The sequence below is a fragment of the Danio rerio genome, chromosome 15 (genome assembly GCF_052040795.2).
Source record: "Danio rerio strain M-AB ecotype USA chromosome 15, GRCz13ab, whole genome shotgun sequence".
Lineage (NCBI taxonomy): Eukaryota > Metazoa > Chordata > Actinopteri > Cypriniformes > Danionidae > Danio > Danio rerio.
In genome coordinates, this window is record NC_141035.1 from 21,628,528 (window position 1) to 21,655,609 (window position 27,082).

The 27,082-nt window shown below is 35.3% G+C and overlaps 1 protein-coding gene and 1 long non-coding RNA gene across 8 annotated transcripts in view; one reads left to right on the plus strand and one right to left on the minus strand.

Moving 5' to 3' along the window:
- Window positions 1–3,588, minus strand: part of LOC147840607 (uncharacterized) — a 32,794-nt gene extending 29,206 nt beyond the window's left edge. For both annotated transcript variants that reach the window (XR_015509346.1, XR_015509347.1), the window contains exons 1-2: window positions 3,430–3,588; window positions 2,878–2,990 (exon numbers count right to left, since the gene is read on the minus strand). This is a non-coding gene — a long non-coding RNA (uncharacterized LOC147840607). The remainder of the gene's footprint in view (window positions 1–2,877; window positions 2,991–3,429) is intronic.
- The window catches only part of cadm1b (cell adhesion molecule 1b), a gene marked incomplete at its 5' end in the record, with an annotated part of 352,349 nt that overhangs the window by 294,751 nt on the left and 30,516 nt on the right, over window positions 1–27,082 (plus strand). For 4 of the 6 annotated variants that reach the window (NM_001441347.1, NM_001441348.1, NM_001441351.1 and 1 more), the window contains 1 exon segment: window positions 1,493–1,546. The exons of the other annotated variants lie outside the window; for them this stretch is intronic. In NM_001441347.1, coding sequence (NP_001428276.1) covers window positions 1,493–1,546 — 54 coding nt within the window. 6 annotated transcript variants of the gene reach the window in all.

Consider the following 27,082-nt stretch of genomic DNA (forward strand, 5'->3'; position numbering starts at 1 on the left):
AACATCTATCTATCATTTTAAAGAAGTCGCTATGATCAATATCCTGTCATATTTTTTACACAAATCCCTGACTACCATGTACTGACATTTAATACCTACAGTTCATGACTATGTACCTACTGTGTTTGGAAAATCCCACATTTTCTGCTAATGAGTTTGTTTGAGGTATGGTTAGGTTTGGTTAGTAGGCTATTAAGAATAAGTGAAGGATTACGGTTATAGGGGTTAAAGCTACTGTATAGGGCTGGGACAATAAAACAACATCATAGCAAATCACGGTAAAATTTATGTAAATATCAATGATAAGCTCTGGACTCTTTTACTCTATATTGATCTAAGAGCCAATGGAAATCTAGAATTGAGTAGATATTAGAGATGCACCAAATTTTTGGCCATTGAAAATTTATCAGCCGAAAATATGTTATGCCATTTAATGGACCCTCTATTTTTTGTGGCTTCAGTCATTGTTAGGGTTCTCTTAAATTTGTAAGCAATAACAACTTATATTGAAATATATATTGTTATCTTTCAATATGGAATATAATTATCGAGATTGCTTTTTTGCCGTATCACCCAGCCCTAGTTAAAGCTCAGTTTTGGGGTAAGGGTTTGATTTAAAGATTGGACAAAGGCGAAAAGTGTAACTACAAATGTTAAATCTACACAACAACATAACGTGTATGCACACAAGTACATTCTATTCAATGTTCCATCATGGAAGGAATTGGTCCCTCTTTACAGTAAGATTTCGTTAGTTTGCATTAGTCAATGTTAACTAAGAATGAACAATACTTGTACAGCATTTATTAACCATAGTTAAACATCTCCTAAGACATTCAACATTCTTACAATATAAATTCTTGTTAACAGTAGTTAATGCACTGTTAATTAACATGAACTGACAATTAGCGACTTAATTTTAATGAACTACAGTTAACATAGATAAATATATACTATGATAAATGTATTATTTATAGCTTGTTCTTGTTAGTAAATACATAAACTCACAATAAAAAATGAAACCTTATTGTAAAATGTTACTGGACAAATGTGCATTTATTACAATACAAATATTTTAAATTGTAATAATATTTCCTAATATTACTATATTTTACTTTAGGTTCATGAAATAAATGTGATCTAGTTGACTTCTTTCATAAACACACAGAAAAACTTGTTCCAAATTTGTTCCAAAGTCTTTTCCACCAGTGCTTGTAGACTACATCTAACATAAATGGAAAACAAGACAAAAACACCATGTTTTTTTTGTTTTTTTTGTTCAGCAAATATGTTCGAGTAGAATCCCATCGGTATTTCATGATCAAAAGCGTAACAAATCCCAGGTGTAAAGTGGATCTTGGTTAAAAAAATTGTTTCTCTTTCTTTCAGATATCTCTATCCTACTAACATGCAATCTCTCCATGATGGCCGTTGTGACTTCTCTCCTTCATTTAATACCTCTTGTGTGTGTGTTTTCATTTTCTCCATCTAGATGTTCTCACCACAACCCCCCCACCCACCACTACCACCATCAGCGCTTTCCAAGGTACAGTAACCCATCTGAGCTGCAGGGGTCTCACTCCATCTCACCCTTTTTACATCTCTCTTGTATCCTGCTGTGCCTGTGCATCCATGTGTGTATGTGTTTGTGACTGTGTGTGTGTGAGTACAAGTGCGCCGCTGATGCATGTGTCTGTCCATGAGCTAAAAAAGCCAGCGGGACGTGGGTAAAGTGCAGGGTCCTGTCCTAATAAGATCTCCACGCAGATAGTGGACTCGGTGGCCTTGCCGTCATTGTCACTTGTCAGGTTGTGCTTGTCAAATCCTTTTCTGTCACTCGCCTGATCTTTCGCCTCAGAGATTAATTTTGGAGCGGAAATCTTATCAGGATCTCGGCACGTCCATGCCTCAGATTACGATTACAAATATCCTCAGCCTTCCATGAGAATGACATCAACACATCCTTGAAATGCTCTGACGGGACGTATTGATTTATTGTGCTTTTCGTAAATGTTGCTAATATCGGTTTTCCAATTGAGGGTTTAATTTGATTTTAATGAGGCTTTCTTGAGTGCTTAGAAATAGTTTATGAACCAATTCGTGTTGATTAACATGCAAAGGACACGTTGGGGACGAGGAATTCCCAGCAAAATAAATCAATAGAAGGGGATTAGTTGTATATAGAGAAATGGCATACATTTTGACAGTAAAGATTTGACACTGTTAAATGTTGGTAAATACTGCAGTTGAACTTTGTTCATCAAACAGTCCTGAAAAAATATTTGGCCATCAAATTTTTAAGAAAGTCATGTTTTGTTTGTTGTTTGAGTAAACATGTTGTAAATGCTCCACCTGTTTTTTGTGAGAGGGTAGGGAGAAATATGTAATTTGTATATAACGAGACACATGAAAATTGCATGATTTTGCTTTTATCCAAAAATGCAGAAATAACAGCATGCAGTAATAATTAGGCCCACACAGAATCCCAAATCTGCAGTTTTTAGCCCATCATTGAGTTTATTTATTTACTTGTGAAAACATATATTTATTCAGTTTTTAAATTAATTTCAGTAATAATATTAACTAATATGAAAGTTTTCATTTGTTTTATTTGCAATACAGTTTGTAAAGTCTTTTAGTAGAGATATTATATGTGAGACTTGCTTTGTTTACCAAATAAGTGGATCTAAATGCATTTTCATTGTAAACACTAAATAAAAGTTTTAAAAAGGCTTTTATACATGTGCTGTTTTATAAACAAAGTTAGGGAGGAGCACGATCAGTCTTTGACGAGGCTAATTCATTACACACACACAATCATTCTATTATCCAATCAGCTCAAGAGCAAACCCCTATAAATAGTCAAACATGTCATACCTCCATTTTCTCTCGACTTCAGCGTCCCTCCACCACCCCAACTCCACACTGTTAAACCAGATGCATATTTAAATCTGAGGGGGGACCGTTCTGGAGCCGGGCTAGACACTGCACTAAGACCCTATCTCTCTTTATCCCGATAAGGGGAATAACACAAATTAGGGTGTCTTCCCAAACTTTTTTTGGACAGTTATTTTCCTAATTTTTCTTTTTAATTATAAGCATAATGCATTTTAGTGACATTTTCAGCACTATTTTTCGGGTAGTCATCATAAACATATTTATTCAATATACACTTTTTTTTTCTAAAGATTTAAAATAAAAAAATATGAATAAATACTTATTTTTAAAATACAAATGTATTACATCATATATCATTAGAAAAAAACAAAAAAAAACAAACCTGCAACCTATTGTAATTTAATAGACAAATAACTGTTGGAATATTTACAGTACTCAGTTCCATGCGTGTTCAATAAAAAAGGTCAGGAGAGGTTTTTCTTCAAGGTTTTACATATAAGCATTTTATTGGATACAAATTGATAATTAGACTTACAGAATTCTGTTATCCTCAATGCAATGCATAAGTTACATTCAGGCGGTGTGGACAGTTTCATTTCCTGACTTTAACTTCTATAGGCAGCTGATATTAACAGATGGAGTTTAGTGAAATTCGTCACTTGTTTCTTCAGTCCTAGATTGGCTGCACCCAAACATACTTCCTCTTTTTCTACGAATTCTCTGCACAACATTGAAAAGCACAAGAAATGCACATTCTGTGCTCACAGGAAGTTTTGCTGCAAAGCTTAGGTTAATTTTAGACAAGCTTCATCTACTTTTGCAAAAATGCTTTATTACTATGCAAAACACATCCAAGAAGATATTCAGTTATTATCACCCTTAAGCAATACAAATACAATTATTTAATGAAAAGAAAAAGAGACAAAAAAAATATAAAAAAAAAAATTCCTTTGTGATTTCTTTTTCCTAATATAATAAACTGGCAAGCACATTCAACTTACTTCAGTCAGCATTTAGCCATTTGAATAATAGAAAAAACTAAATTATAATAATTTTAATAATAAAATGTAAAGCTTCACAATTTTTGTAATCTTACTTGTAAAAAAAAGTACATTTGAAAAATCATGGATAACAACAATAACGATAGCCAAATTTGTTTACAAATTAATTGTACTGTGGGCCACTTTTGGTGCTTCACACCTTTTTATTGATCACTTTTTGTTTCAAGAATAAGGTGCAAATTTAGAATAAAAGTCACTTGTCAAATGCTTTCTCTACTTAATAACAATACAGTAGTGAAAGATGACTTCACTTATGTCAGATTTTATGTTGTCTTGCACAGTTGAATGTTGGACTCAAGAAAAATTGTTGTTTGCATTAGCCAAAATGGTTAACCTCAAGTTACAATTGTTTTCGATTGTTTAATTTTTACAAATTATGATGGCGTAGCAGTCAAAATAGGCCAAATGAGCTCATGATTGAGACAAATTCTGAACCATTGTCAGTGTGTGGTGGATCTTTCGAACAAAGTCCCCCTGGTTACGGTAGTTAATAAGATAATAAAAATATTAAACTAATATTTAAAAAAAACATTAAATAGAAATATTAGTTACGTTTTACAAATGTGATTGATTTTACTGTTTTAAATTAAATATAATTTAGGATAAATATTATTCTTAAAATGCATTAAAACACAAAATGATTTTAAATTTTTAAACAAATCTCAAAATTATATAGTGTTGATAAACTTAAGATAAATAACATTTTAATATGTTCAAATTAGTTTTAATAAAAGTAAACAAAGTTTTTAATTGTTTTTACTGCGTTTTTGATCGAACAATAGTGGATGCATAAATATTTTTTTTCTCAGTCGTCACCATCAATTTTCCAATAGCTGTTAATGAGGTTTTCTTGAGTGCTTAAAAAAATACGCTATGACCCAATACACGTTTATTAACATGCAAAGGAAAGCTCAGTGCCAGGAATTCCCAGCAAATAAATCAATAGCAGGTAATTGGTGCTATATAGAGAAATGTAATGCATTTTTGATGAGCTAGCAAAGAGTGAGAAAGGATAGGGTGCACTCTACTGTCAAAAAAATCAATTAAGCCATAATGCCTTGGCGAAACACTCAGTAGCTTTAGGGGGTGACATTTAGAGATGATTGCCATTTATAACACAAAATAAATGGCTAAATGGAAGCACCAATAGTGGCACCTTTTACCAGATTGTGCACTTACGTAAAAATCGCCATCCAGGGTAAGACTGTCAGACTTTTTTGTGAGCATCATAACATCGGCCTCCACTAAGATTATCGACACCCTTGGTAAAAAGTTTTTTTTTTTTTTACTTTTGATTTATTTAACTTACGTAAACACACAGATCCTATGAAAAAAAGATGGCTTTTCATTTGCATGTTGTTGTTTTTTTTATTTGTAAAAAATATTTTTATCTGGTTTATGGTTAAAATATGCTCATTTTATTAGTTTAATAACATATATTTGACTTTTGGAAATCACCAAGCAACCCTCTGTCATTGTCCCGCAACCCTTCAGCAGGTCCCGACCCCCACTTTGGGAAACACTGAATTAGATCATTACCATTTTACTTAATGAAATGTTTAATTACATTTTTGAAAAGTAATTTACTTCCTCAATAAGTAATTTAGTTACTTTAAAATCTCATATAAAAAAAGTTTTACTATTTTAACACAACATTTTAGGCAAAAAGGGCCTAGTACTGTATCTTTGGTAAAAATAAATAAATACATAAATAAAACAACATAAATAAAACAACATAAATAAATAAATAAATAAATAAATAAATAAATAAATAAATAAATAAATAAATAAATAAATAAAATACACTATAAATCACTACACTTGGCATCAAAGCATGCAATGTTTTAAAATTAATGATACATTATTTTTATACATATCATACAATAACATCATTTCTAACTAAATTCATTATTTCTAGAACATGCTATTGTCAGACAAATCTAACCCTCCTCAGTTGGAATAATTTTTTTATTAAGCAAAATATCCGAATAACAATAAACTATAAATTTAGGATATAAATCTGGTTCTATAAATCTCTACCATATATTTTCATGAAAAAATGTTTCACAAAATTTTTTTGATCTTAAGGGAATGTGCAGTCGACTTAATAAATGTAGTCTTATTCACTTTACAATAGAATTATTCTGCAAAATACATTTGTATAACAAAAAATCTATAATGGTACCTCAGATTTACATTTTAGGTACATTTGGTAAGTCATATGTAGATTTGAGGTACCATTAAGGACCCCTTAGGTATACTGTAAATATGTACAGTTGAAGTCAGAATTATTAGCCCCCCTTTAAAATTTATTTTCTTCTTTAAATATTTACTAAATTATGTTTAAGAGAGCAAGGAAATTTTCACAGTATGTCTGATATTTTTTCTTCTAGAGAAAGTTTTATTTGTTTTATTTCTGCTATAATAAAAGCATTTTTTAATTTTTTTAAAACCATTTTAAGGTCAATATTATTAGCCCCTTTAAGCTATACATTTTTTCAAAACTCTTCAGAACAAACCATCATTATACAATAACTTGCCTAAGTACCCTAACCTGCCTAGTTAACCTCATTAACCTAGTTAAGCCTTTAAATGTCACTTAAAGCTGTATAGAAGTCTCTTGAAAAAAATCTAGTCAAATATTATATACTGTCATCATGGCAAAGATAACATAAGTCAGTTAATAGAAATAAGTTATAGAAACTATTATGTTTAGAAATGTGTTGAAAAAAAATGTCTCTCCGTTAATAATTGGGGGGGGGGGGGGGGGGTGGTATAATAATTCTGACTTTAACTGTACCTATTGAATGGGTACTTCCCCAGTGACAGCTCCAGTAACTTTATTTCTGAGAGTGTATATTCTATGCTTTATTGCAATAATAATGTTGTATTTTTTGTTATACAAATTTATTTTGCAGAATAATTCTATTCTAAACTGAAGAAACCTACTTTTTTAATACAACTGCACATTCTTATAAGAGAAATAAATTTTAGTGAAACATTTATTCATGAAAATATGTGATACATTTACAGAATCTGATTTATAAAGCCTTTTAACAGCTTCGGTACCTTTATTTCTGCGATTGTAGTGTAATAATATATTATAAATAATTGTTAATTAAATTACCTAAAAACAAAGAGTAATCTTTAAAAAACTCATAATCAAAAAGCAAATTAATTACAGCCCTCATTTTCCCCAAAAGTGTCCTTAATATATACATGTACATAAGAATATATACATTTTTATTGCTCATATTCACAGAGTGTGCCAATATTAGTGAAGATTTAAGACTCTATCGCATTTCTTTTTTTCTCCAGAAGAGTCATTCTCCTGTGTTCGTAAGTTCTCCGCATGCTGAATGAGTATGTAAGAAGTTTATTGGTGTAGCCGTCTTAACCTGGGATTACCGTTGGAGCAGAACTAGCTTTCATGCAGACGCAGCTGGTAATCCACTCACACAGTACAGGAGAGCTCAAGGGAGCTGCTGGCCCGTCTGAAACAGTCGCAGTGTTTTATCTGATGTTCACTCTGGTCTTCAGGGCCTGTGGACGGCTGCGGCTGACGAAACGTGACCCTGGGTCCTGTGCATTTAGTCTGGGGTTTGAGGGGTCTGCTCTGGGGGATCAGACCTGCTGTGGATCACTGATTATAATTGATGGGTGAATGTGTATGTCAGGTTGGTTTCTGGTGGGGCAAGAAGAGTATGCCATATCATGTCACAAATGGATACTGTAAATGCATGCTTATGGGACAGAATCCTCTCAGCACTAAGTCATCCGTGCATATAATTCATTGTGTTAGGAGATCAACATTTTACAGCATAAAATGATTTAACAGTGCATAATAACAGCATTCATGTTGATAATATATATATATATATATATATATATATATATATATATATATATATATATATATATATATATATATATATATATATATATATATATATATATATATATATATATATATATATATATATTTTTTTTTTTTTTTTTTATGTATGCATTAATGGTGTATATAATATAATATTGTCTGGATCCCCATTCATTTCCTGTGGCAGTCACTTATGACTGGGAACACTCAAAATTCATTAAAAGAGGTGATCATTACTTTTTATATGTCCAAGTGCATAGTGCATACCTGTCAACCCTCCTGTTTTTCCCGGGATTCTCCCGTATTTTATAAGGGTGAGAATCCCTTATTATGGTGGGCATATCCCTTATTTTCACATTTCAATGTTGACAGGTATGGCATAGTGTGGACAATATCATAAGCCTTGAGGCAATCAGATGTAAAACAAAATATTTATGTGTTTTAAGTTGTAAATCAGTCATATTTGACCAGAACATGACAGGAAGGTTAAGTAATGATCAGGTTCAGCTAAATGTTTAGTAAATTTCTTACTGTAATATATAAAAACTTATTTTTTTAGTAATGTGCATTGCTAAGCAACTTTACAGGCCATCTGCTCAGTATTTATTTATTTTTTTATGAACCCTCAAATTCTAGATTTACAAATAATTATTGGCTCAATATTTTTCCTATTCTAACAAAGTACACATCAGTGGAACTCTTATTTATTTGGCTTTTTGATGTATAAATAAATATATTGTCATCTTGGAATTATAAGGTTCTATCTGCATTCTGAATAATTTTGAAATATTAGGCTTCAAAGTTTTTGCATTTCATAGCAGACAGTATGTGTGTAACATTTGTTTTTTTAAATAAAAAGTCTTAAAATATAAACAACTTATAAAAAAAACATCCCATAATGTAAAGAAGTTTTTATTTAATAAGAATAAGAATTTAATAAGAATGTCAATGACTCAATTTTGACAAAAATGTCAAACAGAACCTTATAGTTCTACTATTGACAATGTATCTGCTTTTTGCAGTCCAGTGTCACAATTGTATAAATGTAACACAAAAGATTGTGTTTTGCCCACACAGCAACAGGACAGTCCACCCACACTGGTTCATGTCATCACCTCTTGAGCGAGTGGCTCTCAGGATTTGTAATCCACCACTGACTAGTGCAAGTTTAGTGTATGAGTCTAAAGACTCGACTCAGCATTATTTGATTTCGAGGGGATTGGATCTGCCATGGATCAGTGATTAATATTGATGGGTGCAAGTGAGTGCCAAGCTGGTTTCCGTGAAAGGGCAAAAAGTGTACATTCCAACTGGATATATGGATGCCCTGTTGGGTATTGATGAAATATAAAACAATGCGGACAGCCGAGCTCTAGATCAGGTGCGCCTCAGGGCGGGTCTATATTTTATAAGATAGTGTCAGGTTAGAAAAGGCCCCTTTTTTCTCCAGAAAACCGCTGCTAGATGTGAATGCATTCGCTCATCAGCATCTGTAGATGTTTTTCTCCTCTCGTTATCCACCATCGCCACCTCAAACTTCACTGTCCTAGAAATCTTCTGCATGAATCTCCTGAACAATCCAATTAGGAGCAGAACGAGGAGACAGGCAGAGCCGGACGCATCGGATTGTTGACTCAGTCACTTTTAGCAGCTTTGTTTTTGCTGTGCGAACAGTTGCACAGACATTTAAAGGTTACCAGATTTGCTTTAAAACTCTTTGAACAGACAAAAGATGATGTGTCCTTTCTCCATATGTAGACATCAGCAATGTTTTCCTATATAATGAGTTCCTCCTCGGAAATTTTTCAAGGCCTTTCCAATATGTCCTGGCTGCGCCTGCAGGTAAAGCGGAGGGTGCTGGGCTCATGGATCTGTCTGCTGAGCGTCATTTATGCAGCTCTGCGTGGGAATGATGGAGTTGCTGCCGGCCAAACAACACACTGAAGACGTTGTGTATCATTAGTCTTAAAACAAGCTCTGCAGCTTTGGCTGTGATTTAATTTGTCATGGAGAATGTACTGCATGGCTTCCCACCTTGCCATCTTCTTTCACAACACAATGCCAGGGAGGGCTAATTTTAGACCTTTCTTGCTGTTTGTTGACTTGAGGCACATGCTATCTTGTTTTCTAGCAATGTTGTCAGCCGCATTTATAATATGCACACTTTTGGCTCCTTAGCTGACTTAAGCTCAATACACGTTGTACAGTTTTGGCAACAATTTTGGGGGGTTTCGTGCTGTGGGATTCAGGGGAAAACTTTGCAGAATAGGCAGTGTTGCTTTGCTTAGTAGGATACATTGATCAATACATTATTTGATGCTTGTAATTGTAATGGCAGGCTATCGTTAACACAGGGGAAGTTCATCTGAACATCGATATGCATTAAACATGAAATGAAGGGTCTCAGTACACTTCCAGACAAACTTTAATGTGGTTTGACTGAAATATTAACACAACATGAACTAACGACCTCTAAGCAAATCCAAAACAGGATATGATGTCACAAGATGTGACTATAAAAAAGAACATAACACTCAATCATACCTGTTTAGTTGTTTATTACAGTTTAGTACCAATGTAACAAATGCATAGTGCAACAGAGCGTCATTTGTAAGTGTGTGTGTGTGTGTGTGTGTGTGATGGTGGAATTCCTGACACTGTTTTGGCTGTTCATTTATGCAACAATTGCAATTTGTGCTTGAAAATGCATGATTGCATTTGCAAATGATTTCTAAACAACATCAATGCATTTAAGATGTCATATCCATTATATTTTAGTGCATCATTGGTATGTACAGTAAATGTTTTCTTGATGCTTACTTTGATAGATTCATTCCTTCATTAGTTTTCTTGTCGGCTTAGTCCCTTTATTAAGGGACACTGGGGTCGCCACAGCGGAATGAACCGCCAACATATCCAGCACGTTTTTATGCAGCGGATGCCCTTCCAGCCGCAACCCATCTCTGGGAAACATCCACACATACACACTACGGACAATTTAGCCTACCCAATTCACCTGTACCGCATGTGGGGGAAACCAGAGCACCCTGTTGAAACCCACGCAAACGCAGAGAGAACATGCAAACTCCACACAGAAGGTTGAGCCGAGGTTCGAACCAGTGACCTTCTTGCTGTGGGGCGACAGCACTACCTACTGCGCCACTGTGTCTATATTTGGATTTTCTCTCTGCAGATTCATATTACACAAAGAACCTGGACTTAGCTTATTAAATGCAGGTTATTTAATAAATAAAACCTAATAACTTACTGATTGACATGACATAAACTTTAAAGTTGCAGTAAGTTAGTTTGACACAGTGGCTGAACATGGTATTGCACTCCTTGGTAAAAAAAAAAAATTTTTCACTCAGCTCCTCCTCTGACTGCTCCATACAATCGTAGGTTGACAGATTGACGTGAGTGTGCCTGACTATCTAGCCTAAAGCTATATTTTTGGCTGATTTGAACCAATTCCTAACTAAAAGCAATGGCATGCAATAGAAGAAATATATTCCATATTAAGAGCAGTTTTGGTCCTAGCCAACACCTTAAAATTCTATTTTAGAGACGGCTTCTATTTCTCACAGGTCAACAACAGGATGAACTATGATTACCTCAGGTAGACCTCATGAGCTTTATTTAGTGTTAAATGACAGTTTGAATGTCAGTTTACATGACATTTATTGTCATACTACTGAAAGTAGCAGCAGATAGCTTTATCTCAGATCTTGAAAATAAAATAAACTGTTGTGAATTGAACTTTAGAACTGTGACTTAGTGTAAGCCACCACTTATCAGTCCTTCAGCATGTATTTAATAATTTAATATCTATAATTTAGAGTATAAATCTTACAATTTCATTGGAGTGCAGTAAATGCACTATTCTGTGCTTCTTAGTGGCTGTATTTAAATTTCTGTTGTGTTTTGTGGTGAAAACAGCCAAATAGCTTATCACTGCAAATCTCGTCACATAGCGTGTTGTTAGGATACAGGGTTGCAGTGTTACCTGCCCACCTAATGTTTATGTTCATAGTATATTATTTGCTAATTAATAACCAGCTTACGTGGAACTCTGAATCAGGGTCTCATATCAGAGTTTGTTACTGTCCACCAGATGTCACATTTCATTTCAGGTCACATTACTTCCAGACTTCCTGACTGAATGAATGAAATATGCTGTTTTCCTCCTAAGCAATCTGTAGTGCTGAAACATAATCGGCTAAACAGGCATTGGGACCAAAACAAAGAGCCATTCTGGTGTCCTGTCATTTTATCCTACCCATCATATTATGCTACTAACACTGTATTTGAATGGTTCTGAAATTGGGGTTAGAGATTAGGTAGGTTAGGGCAATATTACAGCTTCATATCATACTACTCCACAATAAAATTTACACTAGTAGCAAAATGTGCCTCCTACTTTTTGAATGGGAGGTAAGACAGTCTGACAAGGTAGGAAAAATCGACAGAACTCTGAATGAAAAGCACATTTTCAAAGCAGAATAACTAACTTTAGCATTGTTTTTTTCAGTCAAACATGTTTAATTAGCATGTGCTTAAATATCTAAAAACATGTATTTTTATGCTTTTAGAAGAGTCAAAAACTTACAGCATATGTGTAAATCTGATATTATGCATTTATAATAATGTGTTCAGTTTTAATATTATATAATTTAAAGAAATAATAACGTGTTTAATCAGTAAGCACTCTGACGGATTAATTGGGATTCAGTGAAGTTCATGAGTCTTTTTGAATGATTCATTAAATCATTAGTTCATGAATGTGGTTGCTACAGTTTTGATTTGATTCACAAGCTCTCAGTAGCATTTATTATTCATTTTGATTCTGATTTGTGCATATTTTTCTCATTATGAATTACATCTAGTCAATTTTGCTGACACATATGAAACATGTCATAAATTGAAGACCTTGCAAAACCAAAAACTGCCAAGTTAACCTTCAAATTGCATTTCTTATGATGCCATAAATAATTTTTCAAGTATTTTATTAAAATATTCCACTATTTGAGTAAACTCGATGTCAATCAAGTAAGCATTCTGATAGAATTAGCTAGTTTATTAATGTAAGGATTCATCAGAATGATTCAGGCTGTAACTTTGTGGGTCATTTTAATTATTTCATTAAATCAGCGTGTTCTGATTCACTTAAAAGAGATGGTTTAAAAGAGTCATTTGCTCATGAATTGTGCTGGAAGAGCCCTAATGAATTGATTGCCTTGTTGATTAACCGTAATGAATCTTGGCATGCCATGAAGTTTCAACCGTGTAATTGATGACATGTGAGAGAAATAGACATTGATATGAGCTTGTCTGTGTGATGTGCAATATAAATACGTCCAGATTTTCCCTCCCCAACCATTACGATCCACTGTCACAACTTCTATGAGTTTGCTGTGAAGAACGAGCAGCCAACAAATCCGCTCTTTCATCAAGCTGCGACAGACGTCAACATTAGCACAATGGCTTGCTTGAGAAGTGTCAGAAAGTGACACAGTTGTTGATGTAAAATGTCCAGTCAACCCTGTCAGCGGTGACCAAAGTCCTGAGTCTGACATAAAAGACGGCTGATGTGGCACAGTCTGCTTTGGCTTCAACCCAAGATCTCGCCAGGCTCATATCGTCCAGTCTGACAGGCAGCAGTCACAAAGGACAGAAAAAAATAGTAACACAGTGTGCACTTGGCTTTAGACAAGACCGAGTCTATTAAAGAATATTTTGATTTGTTGTTTTTTTTTAGGAAAGAAATGCACAGCGGTGGCTCATTATCAGGCGTCATTCATTGTAACAGCAGGGTTTCACACAGTAAGCTTCACAGTAGCCACATAGAGTAAATCACTGCGAATTCCCACCAGATGCAGTTGTACTAATCAGATGTGAAAACAGTGTAGCAGATGTTGCCTTTGGTCACCCCACATGAGCTCCTCAGAGAAGTTTCCTCTGTTGATTTTTGGAGAACAAAGAACGGCATCAAAAGCCAAAAATGCCACAAACCGTGCAGCCTCTTTGAGCGCTGAATCCACTGTGATTACTGCATGCGGAGCTACGTTAAAAATGCTTCATTTGTATTTTACTCTCCTATGTTCTCAATAAATGATACATGTAGATGTTCGGCAGAATGTAGGCTGTTGAATAACAAACTGGCACAACGGAGTTGCCATTTCTGCAGTGTGCTTACTGTATGTATTATATGCAGCATTTGTTTTCTATGCGCTTCAAATGCCCAGGTGATTTGCAGAAATACATTTGTCAAAATGTACAGCACACATCAGAACATGCTGTGCTGCTTTGCTATCATGACCCTAAATTTCTCATAAGAGAAATGGACCATATGTAATATCAGCATGAAGACTTTTCTTGACTCATTACTTGGTCATGATGGCAAAAGTGAACACATTTTAAATGGAAAACATACATATTTCTGCCTAAGATTGACTGACTAACTAACTAATTAACTAACGATCTATCTATGTATGTCTGTCTGCCTCTGTCTGTCTGTCTGTCTGTCTATTTTTATCTGTGTGTTTATATAGTGTTCAATCCTGCTAAGAAGTGTCAAGCCTTAGCAGAAATTCACCCTACAGGGGATATTTACAAGGGTTATATCGAGATTAGGGTAAAGGGTTTAGTGTTGTTTATTGTTAAGGTTTAGGTTCCAGTGTAGATTAGTGTTAAGCTTATTTAGTGTTAAGGTTTGGGGGGTAGGGTTTAGAATCTATAGTTATTTATTATTGGGGTTTAGGGTTTGGCGTTTAGAGTGAAGGGTTATTTAGTGTTAGGGTTTGGGGTTTAGAGTCTAGGGTTTTTTAGTGTTAGGGTTTAAGGTTTAGAGTCTAGGGTTATTTAGGGTTAGGGATTAGAATCTAGGGTTATTTAGTTTTAGGGTTATTGTTATTTAGTGTTAAAATTTACAGTTTACAATCTAGGGTTATTTAGTGTTGAGGTTTAGGGGTTTGGGTTTAGAATCTTGGGTTATTTAGTGTTAGTGTCTGTCTGTCTGCCTGTCTGTCTGTCTGTCTGTCTGTCTGTCTGTCTGTCTGTCTGTCTGTCCGGTCATTCTGACATCTGTCTGTCTGTCAATCATTATTTAGTTATTTATTCATTTATTTGGCTTATCTAATTTAATCATTTTCTGATGAACACAGTTCTCTTTAACATATCTTCACCCAGTTTCACATGCTTTTTGCAATCAGACTACGGGAGCTCATTGTATAATTCATATTATTTCGAAAACTGCTCACCGCAGCATGCAGGACACTAAAATCCCATCTCAGACATGCTTGTGTTTCTATATATTGACCCTCAGTGGCCTCCTTCAGGTTTGACCAGCAAGCTTATCTCATCCTTTTGCCCTAAAGCTTTAAACAGTGCTGTTTAAGAAGCCGCCTCATGTTGTTTTTTTGTTGTGTTGCTTCTGAAGGCTTTGTCCAGTCTGATTTTTGTTGTTTTCTGTCTAGGTTATTTTCTTCTCATGTCATTTTACATGCTTTTTCAACCTAACTGCATCTTCCATTCACCTCTCTATATATCTCCGCCTTTCCATATTTCCATCTACTCTATGTATATGTTTCTCTCCATCTTTGGCTGATCCAATCCAAATCAGTCCATCCTTCCATTCGCTATTTACATTTTTTTTTGTCTCATCCATTCCAATCACTTCCTTGTGAATATACTTCTCTATACTCTATGGGCCAGATTTACCAAAGAGGGCATGTTTGCACAAAAGTGCAATTTAAAAACAGCACCGGTGGGCATGAACATCCCTGTAGATTATTTACAGACAATGCACAAAATAAAGATAAAAGACAGCAGTACATATTGACCCATGCAAATTAGCGCAGTGGTAAATAAACAGAGCTGAAGCTCATAAGCTGGTGGTGTGCAACTATCCAGGCACAGTGCATTTTATTTTCTTTACTAGTTATAAGGGTGTGCTAAGAAAATAATCAATATTCATGATGTCAATGTTAGCCTACTTATATAATAATAGCAGCTATGGTACATACATGGAACAAAGGAATAATTTTACTTAGGCTTATTTATTTATTAGCCAAAGAGTAGACATAATCACAAAATAGGCTAGCTTAATATAATAAACCATAAGAAAATGACAGAGACCTTTCACATCCAAAGATGAAAGACTATACAGAACTGTACAGCACCCATGTGCTCAGATTGCATTACTCTACGTTTACTTACAGTTGTCATTTGTGTATCCGCAGACAGAGTGGGAAAGGGTAGATCAGTCCAACAACGTGGAACATTGAATGAAAAGGTTTTGGAAAGTGACTTATACTTCAGACACAAGGAGAACAGATAATATACTGTCTGAGGGAATTAAGATCTCAATGATACTACGTGACTCACCCTATTGTTTATTTCAAGTCGCTTTTTAATTCATAAAGCAATTTAAAAACAACATAGAAATATGTTCAGAGGATGTGTTTTTCTGCCGTTTCGAATAAATATGTCTGAAAAAATTTTCTACCTTATATCACGCACTCTCTGTTCTCTGTGGTGCCTTTTCCTGGCAACAACAACAGCAGCCATTTCAAGTACAACACTTAAGGCCCTGTACACACGGTCATGTGTATTTTCAAAACCCTAGTTTCTTCTATTCTGTTTGGCCGTTTGTCCACACAAAAAAATGCAGTATCAGGGGTCTCATGACGAAGACTTGCGTTGAAATCATACTAAAACATTGCGTATGCACAAAGCTGTAAATGTGCGTACGCAGTAAAAAATTCAGATGTATGAAACACTGCGTACACCGAATCACACGCATATTCTCTTTGTACATCCAAATGAACGTGAAACTCCCTCCCTGCCTGCTACCCCGTATAAATATGCTAATGACTTTACTTTGGCAAAACCCAACGAAAAAGCAATGGCAAAAGCAAGCATAAAGAGAAACTTTGAACAGAATGTGATTTGGAGGTGCTGCTTTCGGAGGTAGACCGGAGAATGCTCATAATGAGTGTTATGAGTGGGAGAGTTTAGCTGATGCAGTTAACACAGTTGGGTCTGAACATCGCACTGAGTGGATTAAAAAAGAAATAGTGCGATGTATAGGTGTAAAATTGTGTAGTGTCTTTAACAGCGTAAGTGGCGTAGCTCGTAAAGAACATGGCAACGTGTTTTGACGCATTAGAGCATGAACTCAATTCGAATTCAGCGTCTGACAAACTCATTCTTATTTTTTTCCCCCGCTACATATCAGATTTTGCCTACTCTTCATCACGAGGAAGACAAGTAGGAACCATTAATAAGTGTGTGCATCATATTTTATTTGCACATTTATTAAATGAAAATGTTTCGGATTCATGTATGCAAATTAGATCGCTCCGATTACATTGGGAAAACCAGCGACCCCTGCCAGTTGCGCTTTAATGTTTGGCTGGTCAGCTGTATAGTATGGAAACTTTACAGTATATACCTGCTAGACATGCGGATGAACCCGTCTCGTACAGCTGCCATTGCACGGCTCAGACACTTTGTAGTGTGCAATTTAACACAACATCCTCTGGGAGTCGCCAATGGAAATAAAACAGACACACACAAGAAAAGAGCGTACGCTAGGCATAAAGTTTGGCGTGGACCAGCGCACATTCCCATGTTCATTTCATTGTTAGTAAATCCAAAGTGAGCGTGAAACCTGACGTACGCAAAGATTTTGTGCGTACGCAGTGTTGATACATGAGGCCCCAGGTGACAACTAAAGCAGTGTTTTTGCCACATGATGTCAGTGTGCACATTATTTTCTGTTTTCTGATTGTCCGACACTGCTTTATTTTAAGTCATTTATTGCTGCCTGTTAAGAGTGCATCACATTTTAGACAAGTTTTTTCTTTTTTTTTTTTTTTTATGAAGACAGGGAAAAATACCTATGTATGTGTGATTTTTTTTTTATTTATAAACTAATTTCATGAAGATCACATGCTTATGATTGACCATGGCTGGTCCCATATTAGCTATCACATGATTTATCAATCAGATGAATCCAAACTTACTATAAATAACCAGATTTTCTTACTTTTGTTCTCTTCATCTTAAAGAATCTCTCTATCCAACCTTACTCCTCCCCCTCTTTCTTAGATTAAAGGCTTATTTATGCTTCTGCGTCAAGTGATCGGTGTTACCCACAGTGCCTGCCTTGCGCGTAGTCGTGCATTCATAGTTCTGCATGCTGTTTGTCTTGCTCTTATTTGAGGTTGAGTTTCTTCGAGGGTGTTAAGATTATTCTGAACGTTCCAAGAAGCTAAATCTCTTTTACTCAGAGACAGGAACCTCCAGACGCGCAACAACTTTAATCTAAGGTAAAAACAAACAAAAGTTTCCATCTAGACCTCCTTCACTGGACTTGACACTTATAAACACTTGCTCCATTGGGCTCGTGGCTCTCAGCACCGCCCGATACTAAGCGGACAAATCACAAAGCTTGTGCTATGCATCATTGCAACATGTAGTTACATTTTCTGAGAGGTGCGTGTCAGCGTCGGCATCACCCACAGCAAGAGCTATGCGACAGCATGAAGACTGCACCTGACCATAGGCGTTCGCTTGTCGCAGAAGTATAGCCTTAATTTAGTACAGGGCGGCATGGTGGGTTAGTGGTTAGCACTGAATACAATATTGCTGGTTTGAGTTTCGTCTGGGTCAGTTGGCATTTCTGTGTAGAATGTAAATTTTCTCCCAGTGTTTTCATGGGTTTTCCCCCAGTTACTCAGGTTTCATCATTCATTATCGTCGTAAGTGAATGTACCGTATATGAGCATTTAACACTAAGCTTTCAGTGCACAAACTCTAATAACCAAAGAACAAGCTGAAAGAATAAATTCAGGGGAGCTCTCGAGATCTACCTGAGCTCAGATTCCCATCTCGCCCTACAGGACGGGAGGGAACCCCAGTCTTGAGGATTTACTGAGCTCAGGGCTCTCTTATTGTGTGATTCCTTTAAATATAGTAGTCCCCTTTCATAGGATTAGCATCTGATCAGGAAACATTTTCAGAAACGGCAGGTGCAATAATAGCTGCATCCATGCTTTGTTGCACTGCATTCTCTGCGCTTGTTTAGTAAATATTACTGTTTTATCACCAAAACAATGTTGTGCAAGCTGTTAGTTAAGCTGGTCCTCTCTATACCACTTCACATTTTCACTATTTTCACATTTTGTGCATACCACAGCACACAGTAAACCAAAGTTCAGTCTTGCACATGCCTGTGTTTCTGCTTGTAATCCCTCTGCCCCAAACCTTTATACAGAGCTGTTTGAGAATCCTCCTCATGCTGTTTGTTGTTGCATTGCATCTGTAGGCTTTGCCTGGCCCGCGTTTGTTGTTGTTTGTCCTGTTTATTTTCATCTCTTCTCTTTTCGCACGTTTTCTCCACCTACCTGCCTCTGCCCTCCTCATGAGCCCAGTGTGCTCTGAGTCAGCTACAGCTCTTTCATGTCCGCTCTCATAGCCCACATTAATATCACAGTCCACAGTCACGGCACAGTCATACATGTGCGCGAATGTCACTTTGCTTAATCACGCTGAGATGAAAACCCCACGGATCAGTTCTGTAAAGGAAGCAGGTCTTTCAGTAAGGGAAATAATAGGCGTCATGGGCTGATGAGGAGACAGGAGGTGCAGTCGTGCTGTCGGGGTAAACAGGGCCTCCTCGGGTGCTCGGCCATGATTGTGTTGTGAAGTACTCAGAGTTTGTTGTGTACAGGGAAGAGAAGTGATTATCGCATGTCTTGTAATTTCCGTCATGCATGATGGCGAGCTGTTGGAGGCCACATTTGAAATCACAGGCTTCAGTGAACTTAGTGACTTTTTATTATTATCTGAATATATACATGAGTGGAAAATCCGAATGCTAGAATGGCATCCCCAGACTTTATAAATATGAATTTATCTCAAAGTTGGACATTTGAATGACAGGATGATTCATTTATACTAATTACAAAAAATGCTAAAGAAGAATGCTTAATGATTAAAATATCATGATCAAAATATAATAACTTATCTTAAAAATATCTATCTATATCTATTCAGTTATACTAGTTGCAAAAAAAAAAAAGCTAAGGTAAAATGCTCAATGATAAAAATATAATGATCTTACGATATGCTTATCTTAAAAATATGCATCTATCTATCTATCTATCTATCTATCTATCTATCTATCTATCTATCTATCTATCTATCTATCTATCTATCTATCTATCTATCTATCTATCTATCTATCTATCTATCTATCTATCTGTCTATCTGTCTGTCTGTCTGTCTGTCTATCTATCTTTGTCTGTCTGTCTGTCTGTCTGTCTGTCTGTCTGTCTGTCTGTCTGTCTGTCTGTCTGTCTATCTATCTATCTATCTATCTATCTGTCTGTCTGTCTGTCTGTCTGTCTGTCTGTCTGTCTGTCTATCTATCTTTGTCTGTCTGTCTGTCTGTCTATCTATCTATCTATCTATCTATCTATCTATCTATCTATCTATCTATCTATCTATCTATCTGTCTATCTGTCTGTCTGTCTGTCTGTCTGTCTGTCTGTCTGTCTGTCTGTCTATCTATCTATCTATCTATCTATCTATCTATCTATCTATCCATCTATCCATCCATCTATCCATCTATCCAGACAGACAGACAGATGTGTGCATGTGTAAGTGGATGTATGCATGCGTCAAGTTTTTATGTATATACAGTACGCAAGTTTCATATTTGTTGTTTTGAACATCCAATAGTATAGGTGTTTATGCGAGTAATTTATAGGTGTATATACGTACGTGTTTTATGTGTGTGTTGATAAGCAAAGTTTGATTTAAATCCTACACGGCACCTCAGAAATTAGTTACATTGCATCTACACGGCACTTTATTTTCATCAGATTACAAGTAGATGGTTAGGTGAGTTGGCATGTAATTGCAAAGTTACTTATAGTCAGTTAAATGTCTGTTGAAAGAGCAGTATCAACAGATATTAAGCTAATAATACTTAAATGGACCATCAAAATAAAGTGTTACTGTATATTAAATCCCCATTCCAAAACCCCTTACAAAATGTTAAACAAAAACAAAACAAAACAAAAATGTCAAATATCACTGGTATTACTGTAATTACTGTATATAAAGACATTTAGACTATATACCATTCAGAATACTGGGTACACACATATATAGACTAGACTTTATTTTGTCTGTTTTTGGGTATATGCTCTGTCATTCCAGCACAGTGCTGTTTTATGTGTGAGGCGCACTATCCATTGAAGCCTCTGCATACTTCATTTTAATTGAGGTTTCTTTACCGGTGTCAAACAGCACACCCTCCTTTTTCTTCTGTCACTGCTACGCCAGACATTTAGCCTTTCATTCTCACAGTTTATGCTTTCACACCCCAAGTGCACTTTTCTCTTTTTTGATAAGTGTTTTATTTTCCATCCCTAACTGTGTAGCCTAGCAACAGGCAGCAGGCAACAGTTCAAGGCCTAAATATGGATTTCTATGGAGGAGGAGCAAATGCCACGCTGAAGTACACTTAGTAATTTAAACATCTCAGGAACCAAACATCTTTTGCAGTACCTGCCTCAACAATTTGTTTAGTTCATTTCCCAGGAAAAAGCCCGAGGGCTCAACGAGCGCTCGCTTTAGACAGGCTTTTGTCCTGTGTTTAATACTCACAAAAAGCTGGAGCTTTTTTTTTTCTTTTTTTTTTTTTGCCCCAGAGAGACCAATCACCTGTGCTCTGAGGACACCGGCTTCAACCAGACAGATAGATCAAATCCCCGGTGCTTTTACAAAAACCCAATTCTGGGACCTCACCTCACAGCTTCTGCTCCTGCTGTCTGTTTCGAGTCCGGGCAGATTTCCTGCAGATAGGGATTTAGATCCCTCAGGTGAGGCGGAAGCTAATTTCTAGACAGGAAAGGTGTGATTTTGAGATATGTTGATGATGGATAATGGCAAAGCCTAGGTAAACAATCTTTTTTCTCTCTCTCTCCAGTTATGTTTTCTTTTTTATAACAGTCCAGATTGCGAGTCGTTACTGACACATGGATCTGATTAGCAGCATTTTCTATGCCAATTCAGTATATTCACAGTTTTTTTTTTTTTTTTTGAATTCCCTCTTTGCTTTTCAGCAGGTAGCTGCATTTGGTAGCAGATGTTTGGGTGTCATGCATTTCATTTACTGTAGTATTTCAGTCAATTAAAAAAAAAACTGAAGATTGCACAGTATATAGATAATGCATTATGTGCGCAGTGTTTACACGGTGTATGGTTTTAATCTGTTTAGAACATTTTTAAAAGCCCTTAGGGCTCATTTCTGCTCATAAAGCTAACATGTGTCTTGGGATTTTGCAAAACAGTACTCGTGGGAGACTTTTAGACATTATTCATATGTAATGGAATAGGGATTTGTTAAACATATTTAATAGGGTTGGGTATTTATTCAGATGCCCTGATTCAATGCAATTTCAATACACAAGCTTTCTGTTCAATTCCTTTCGATTTTTGATTAAATTCTGGATTCGGTTCTCGATTCAATGGTTACAGATTTAATTCAAACAGTCTTGATATTTCAAAAACTGCTCATTCTTAGTCTCTATTTTAGAGGTCGCCACAGCGGAATGAACTGCCAAGTATTCCAGCATATGTTTTACACAGCGGATGCTCTTCCAGCTGCAACCCAGTATTGGGAAACATCCATACACACTCATCCTCACATGGACAGTTTAGTTTATTCAATTCACTGTATAGCACATGTCTTTGGACTGTGGGGGAAACCAGAGCACTTGAAGCAAACCCACGCGAACATGGGGAGAACATGCAAACTCCATATAGAAATTTCAACTGGCCCAGCCAGGACTTGAACCAGCAACATTTGTGCTAACCACTGAGCCACCATGCCGCCACAGCTCATTTTTGAAATGGTAAATTAATAACGGTTATACAGACTTGATTATAAAAGCTTTTGTGCATAATAAACAAACACCAAAACCCTCCACAGTGTGTCAAAAATCAAAACTAATCATTTTGTTAACTCACATTGCCAGTTTTGTGGTAAATAATTCAATTGTGCATGTCATAAAAAAAAGTTTCCCCTTCTAATCTTTAATTGAAATCTGAAAATGTACTTACTGTTTGTTTCAGTTAATTTATCCGATGGTGAGATTTCAAGGTAATGAGCATGGCTAATGCTGCTCCAACTGTCAGTTTTGACAACAAACAGAAATGGAGTCTGTTAGGTTGTAATAACTCTTCAAAAACTTCTTTCCCGTTCTTTCTGCATGAAATGCCTACTTAACTACGTCCATTAAGCCTACGGTAGAAAAAACAAGCCACACCCACTGTTTGCTCATTTAAAATTCCGTGTCTGTAGGAACTGCGTAACGTTATGAAAAGAATAACACTTGCAGCTTCCGGTTCATGGGGAAGTTAGTCGAGTTAGGTGCTGCGTATTATCATTGCATGCTGCATGGAAATGCAAAGAAGTTCCTTGATTATTACAACAGAATGAGAGTATAGTTTCTAGACATATAAAATAGCAATTTTTTATTTTTCTGTTGCTCTGAGTACAATGTATGTATAGAAGAGTCAAACATTAAATAGGAAAAATATCTAACTCTTCATATATTTAAAAGATAATAAAAGTTATTTTTGAATGAGATGCTAAAGGTCTAATTTGATTAAATGATCCATGCTAAGACAGGCTAAAATTGCTCCCGTCAGACCCCAAGATCAGCTGAATGAGTTCAAAAATTGTAAAACACAACTGTTTAACATTATGGGAGTTAAAAAAGAGACTTTTAAATGCGGAGTGTTCCTTCAAGGCTTATTCAAAAACAGTGTTTTATTTACAGTCTAATCAGTGATGAGGTTTCCTGTCAATATTTAACCTAATTTCAGTATTCCTTACATAACACTGAAATTTGTATTGCAGTTTTGCATTATGCTTTATTAGTTTTGAATTATTTTTACTCTTAATTGTGTGTCGGACATTTCTGTGGCCTTTTTTTTTAGTTAATACATATTCAACTAAAGCAACAACACAGGTTGATACACATTTTACAGACATATTTCATCATTTCAAACCCCCTTTTTTCCACTCACACAGCTGTAAAAAAATAACTGAGCAAATGCCTTAGTGTTCCTCTAAGAAATCCTATCCAGATAGGAATGTCTGTGATTGCAGGTATATTATTTTTTCACTATGTTTTTCATTACTCATTTTGACCTTCATCGAGTGCTGTAACTAAAGCTAAATTTCTCCCTGCGCTGCCTGGTGCACCTTCATTATGGATTTATACCGTCTTGCCAACTTTCTGGGTAAAATAACAGTTGGTGGTTGAAGCACTGCTGGCATCCCACCCGATTTTAAAAGAGAATGAAATCATGAAGAGATTCCAGTCACGAATCCAGCAATCTAGTAGCAGCATCACGTCAGGTATGATCTTTGCCCTCATAATTCCTTCCATTACTGATACGCACGTATTGTTACAATTATTATTATTACATCACATGTATGTTTAGTTTACTCAACTGGGATTGCACAAATTACATGATAATTGTCCAAATTAAATTTACCACAGTACTGTACATGGTATTACAGAGGTTCTCTGTTAAATATCATAATTTACAGATGTTTAAAAATAGCATTTCAGACTTATCCGACTTTATATCTCAACAACTGATTAAAAGTATAGTTCACCCAGTGGTTCGAATTCTTTATTCTGTTTAACACAAAAGGATTATATTTTGAAGAGAGTGAAACAAAAACTGCGGAAGTGAATGGTTACATGTTTAGCTTCATTTTTGTAAACACTAGAGGGTGAGTACAGTAGATACTATAGGGTACGTATTCACAGTAAACTGTGATATTTTTTTTTTTTTGTGAACTATATCCCTTTAAGATAAATTATTCAATAATGTTGAAGTGGCTTAGGATTCATTGGAATGACTAAATGGAGTCATTTGAATGACATCGTCATTAAAATGTATTTGATTTCAACCACATACATGACCTATTTTAGGATTAGATAACTCATTAGAATGACTCATTTCAAGAATTTAGATTAAATAATTTTACTTTAGAGCACGGGTGTTCAAGCTCGGTCCTGAAGAGCCATTGTCCAGCAGATTTTAGCTCTAACGTCCCTCAACACACTTGCAAAGATGTTTCTAGAAAACATAGTAAAGTCGCGGTCACACTAGAGTTTGTGCTTACAAAAATCTGTCATACGGTGCTGCAAATAGGGGCAGGATAAACAATATGATTATGTGTTGATAAAAGATTGCTCTATATTTTAATTTTCTGTACAGAGGGGTCACATTTTGCTCTTCTATTGGTCTACAGCTTGATTAGAGCTTAATTAGCTAGCCCAAGTGTGTCTGATTGGGGTTGAAACTAAACTTTGCAGGACACCGGGCCTTAGGACCGAGTTTGGACACGGGCATGGTTTAGAGGTTGTCATTTCAAATGTATTCAATTCACCTTTAATTGTATAGCGCTGTTACAATGTAGATTATGTCAAAGCAGCTTCACAAAGAAGATCATAGTAAACTGAAACAGAGTCAGTCCAGTTTTCAGTGTTTAAGTTCAGTTCAGTTTAGCTCAGTTCGGTGTGGTTTAATAATCAAAATGAAAGTACAAACACTGAAGAAAATGTAATCTAACCTTTTGTTTGTTTGCTTGCTTTATTAATAAAAGCTAACTGAAATCATTTTTTTTTCAATTAAATGGTGTAAATTAATCAGATGTAGATTAAATAACAAATAATTTGAATTTAATGTGTCATAAATTAGTTTGTTTATGTTGTTATTGCAATAAGTTTTAATTTTAGTTAATAGAAATATGATTTTAAGTAATGTATTTTATTTATTTTAAATCTTATGAAATAAATTAGGAAATGGCGACTTTAATGTAATATAGCTTGGTATACGTATTTACCTTTGGGGGGAGTTGGTGTTAACATTTTTTGGTTAGTTTGTGTAATCCATGCGGTCACATTTTATTTGGATAGTTCATTTGTTGAATATAGGCTACATTGCATCTACATGCCGACTAATTCTTATAAGATAATAAATAGACAGTTAGGTTGGGGTTCGTGTTGGAGTTAGGGTTAGTGTATGTTGACATGTACTTGCTAAGTTTCTTATAGTCAGTTAAATGTCTGTTGAAGGAGCAGTATCAACATTAAAGATGTTATTATGTCGTGTTTTTATTCTTAATTACCTGTAGTTTATAAATAAAATGTATTTAAGTTTACAGCGTTTTGAGGAATATTTTGTGTATTCTGACCTACAGTTTACTCTGATTAGCCATTACATTTTTTACTGTAGGCCAGACTACAAACGTTATTATGCATCTAATTTGACTTTACTTTCAGGCTTATAATGGATACAAACAACTATTTTACAGTTTAATTTGAATTGTTATAGGTGTGGTCAAATTCATGTTTATATTATCTATTATTTTAATTATTAATATTATTATTTAAAGAGTTCACACTTGACTGATGAGGGGGGATTCTTCTAATCGAAGATGGCTGTCATATGGAACTTAGGGTATTTATAGAGGCTTAGGAATAGTCTGATTGGTGAATCATAAGTTGAATAATGCGGGACCAGCAGCAAGCAATCATAAGCATGAGATCTCTCGAAATTAGTTTAAAAAATAAACTTCACTTAAAATACATAGGGTGAAATATTTCTCAGTATTGAAGAACTGACCCCCCATACATCTTGTTTTGACGTCCTTCAGGGGGGATCAAACATTAGTTAGGGGGTCAATCACCCCCAACCCCCCCCCCCTGTAATTCGCACACAAGAGAGTTAAAGAAGAATAGGTTTTTTATGACTTGACTCTTGAAATTTGACTTTCCAAACATAACCAATATGCTGTAGTTGTTTGTTTTTGTTTTGTTTTCATTAAAATAGGATGAATCAGAATTTTTAGAACTTCATATGCTACAGCTTAGGATGAATTAATTATTTGATTCTTTGATCTTTTCACTAAAGTATGTGATTATTAAAATAAACAAGGACATTCTAGGACTAGTTCTAGTTGAATCACTTAATTGAGTTGAATAATTCAAACATTGCAGAAGTACTTAAGTGAAATTTTAATATGAATATGAGTTTTTGAGATCACCTGATTCATTAAAATCAACTATCTACAAACTTTATGATACATCTTAGGATGAATTTTACTTTCTAGAACTACAAAGAGTTACTGTATGTGGTA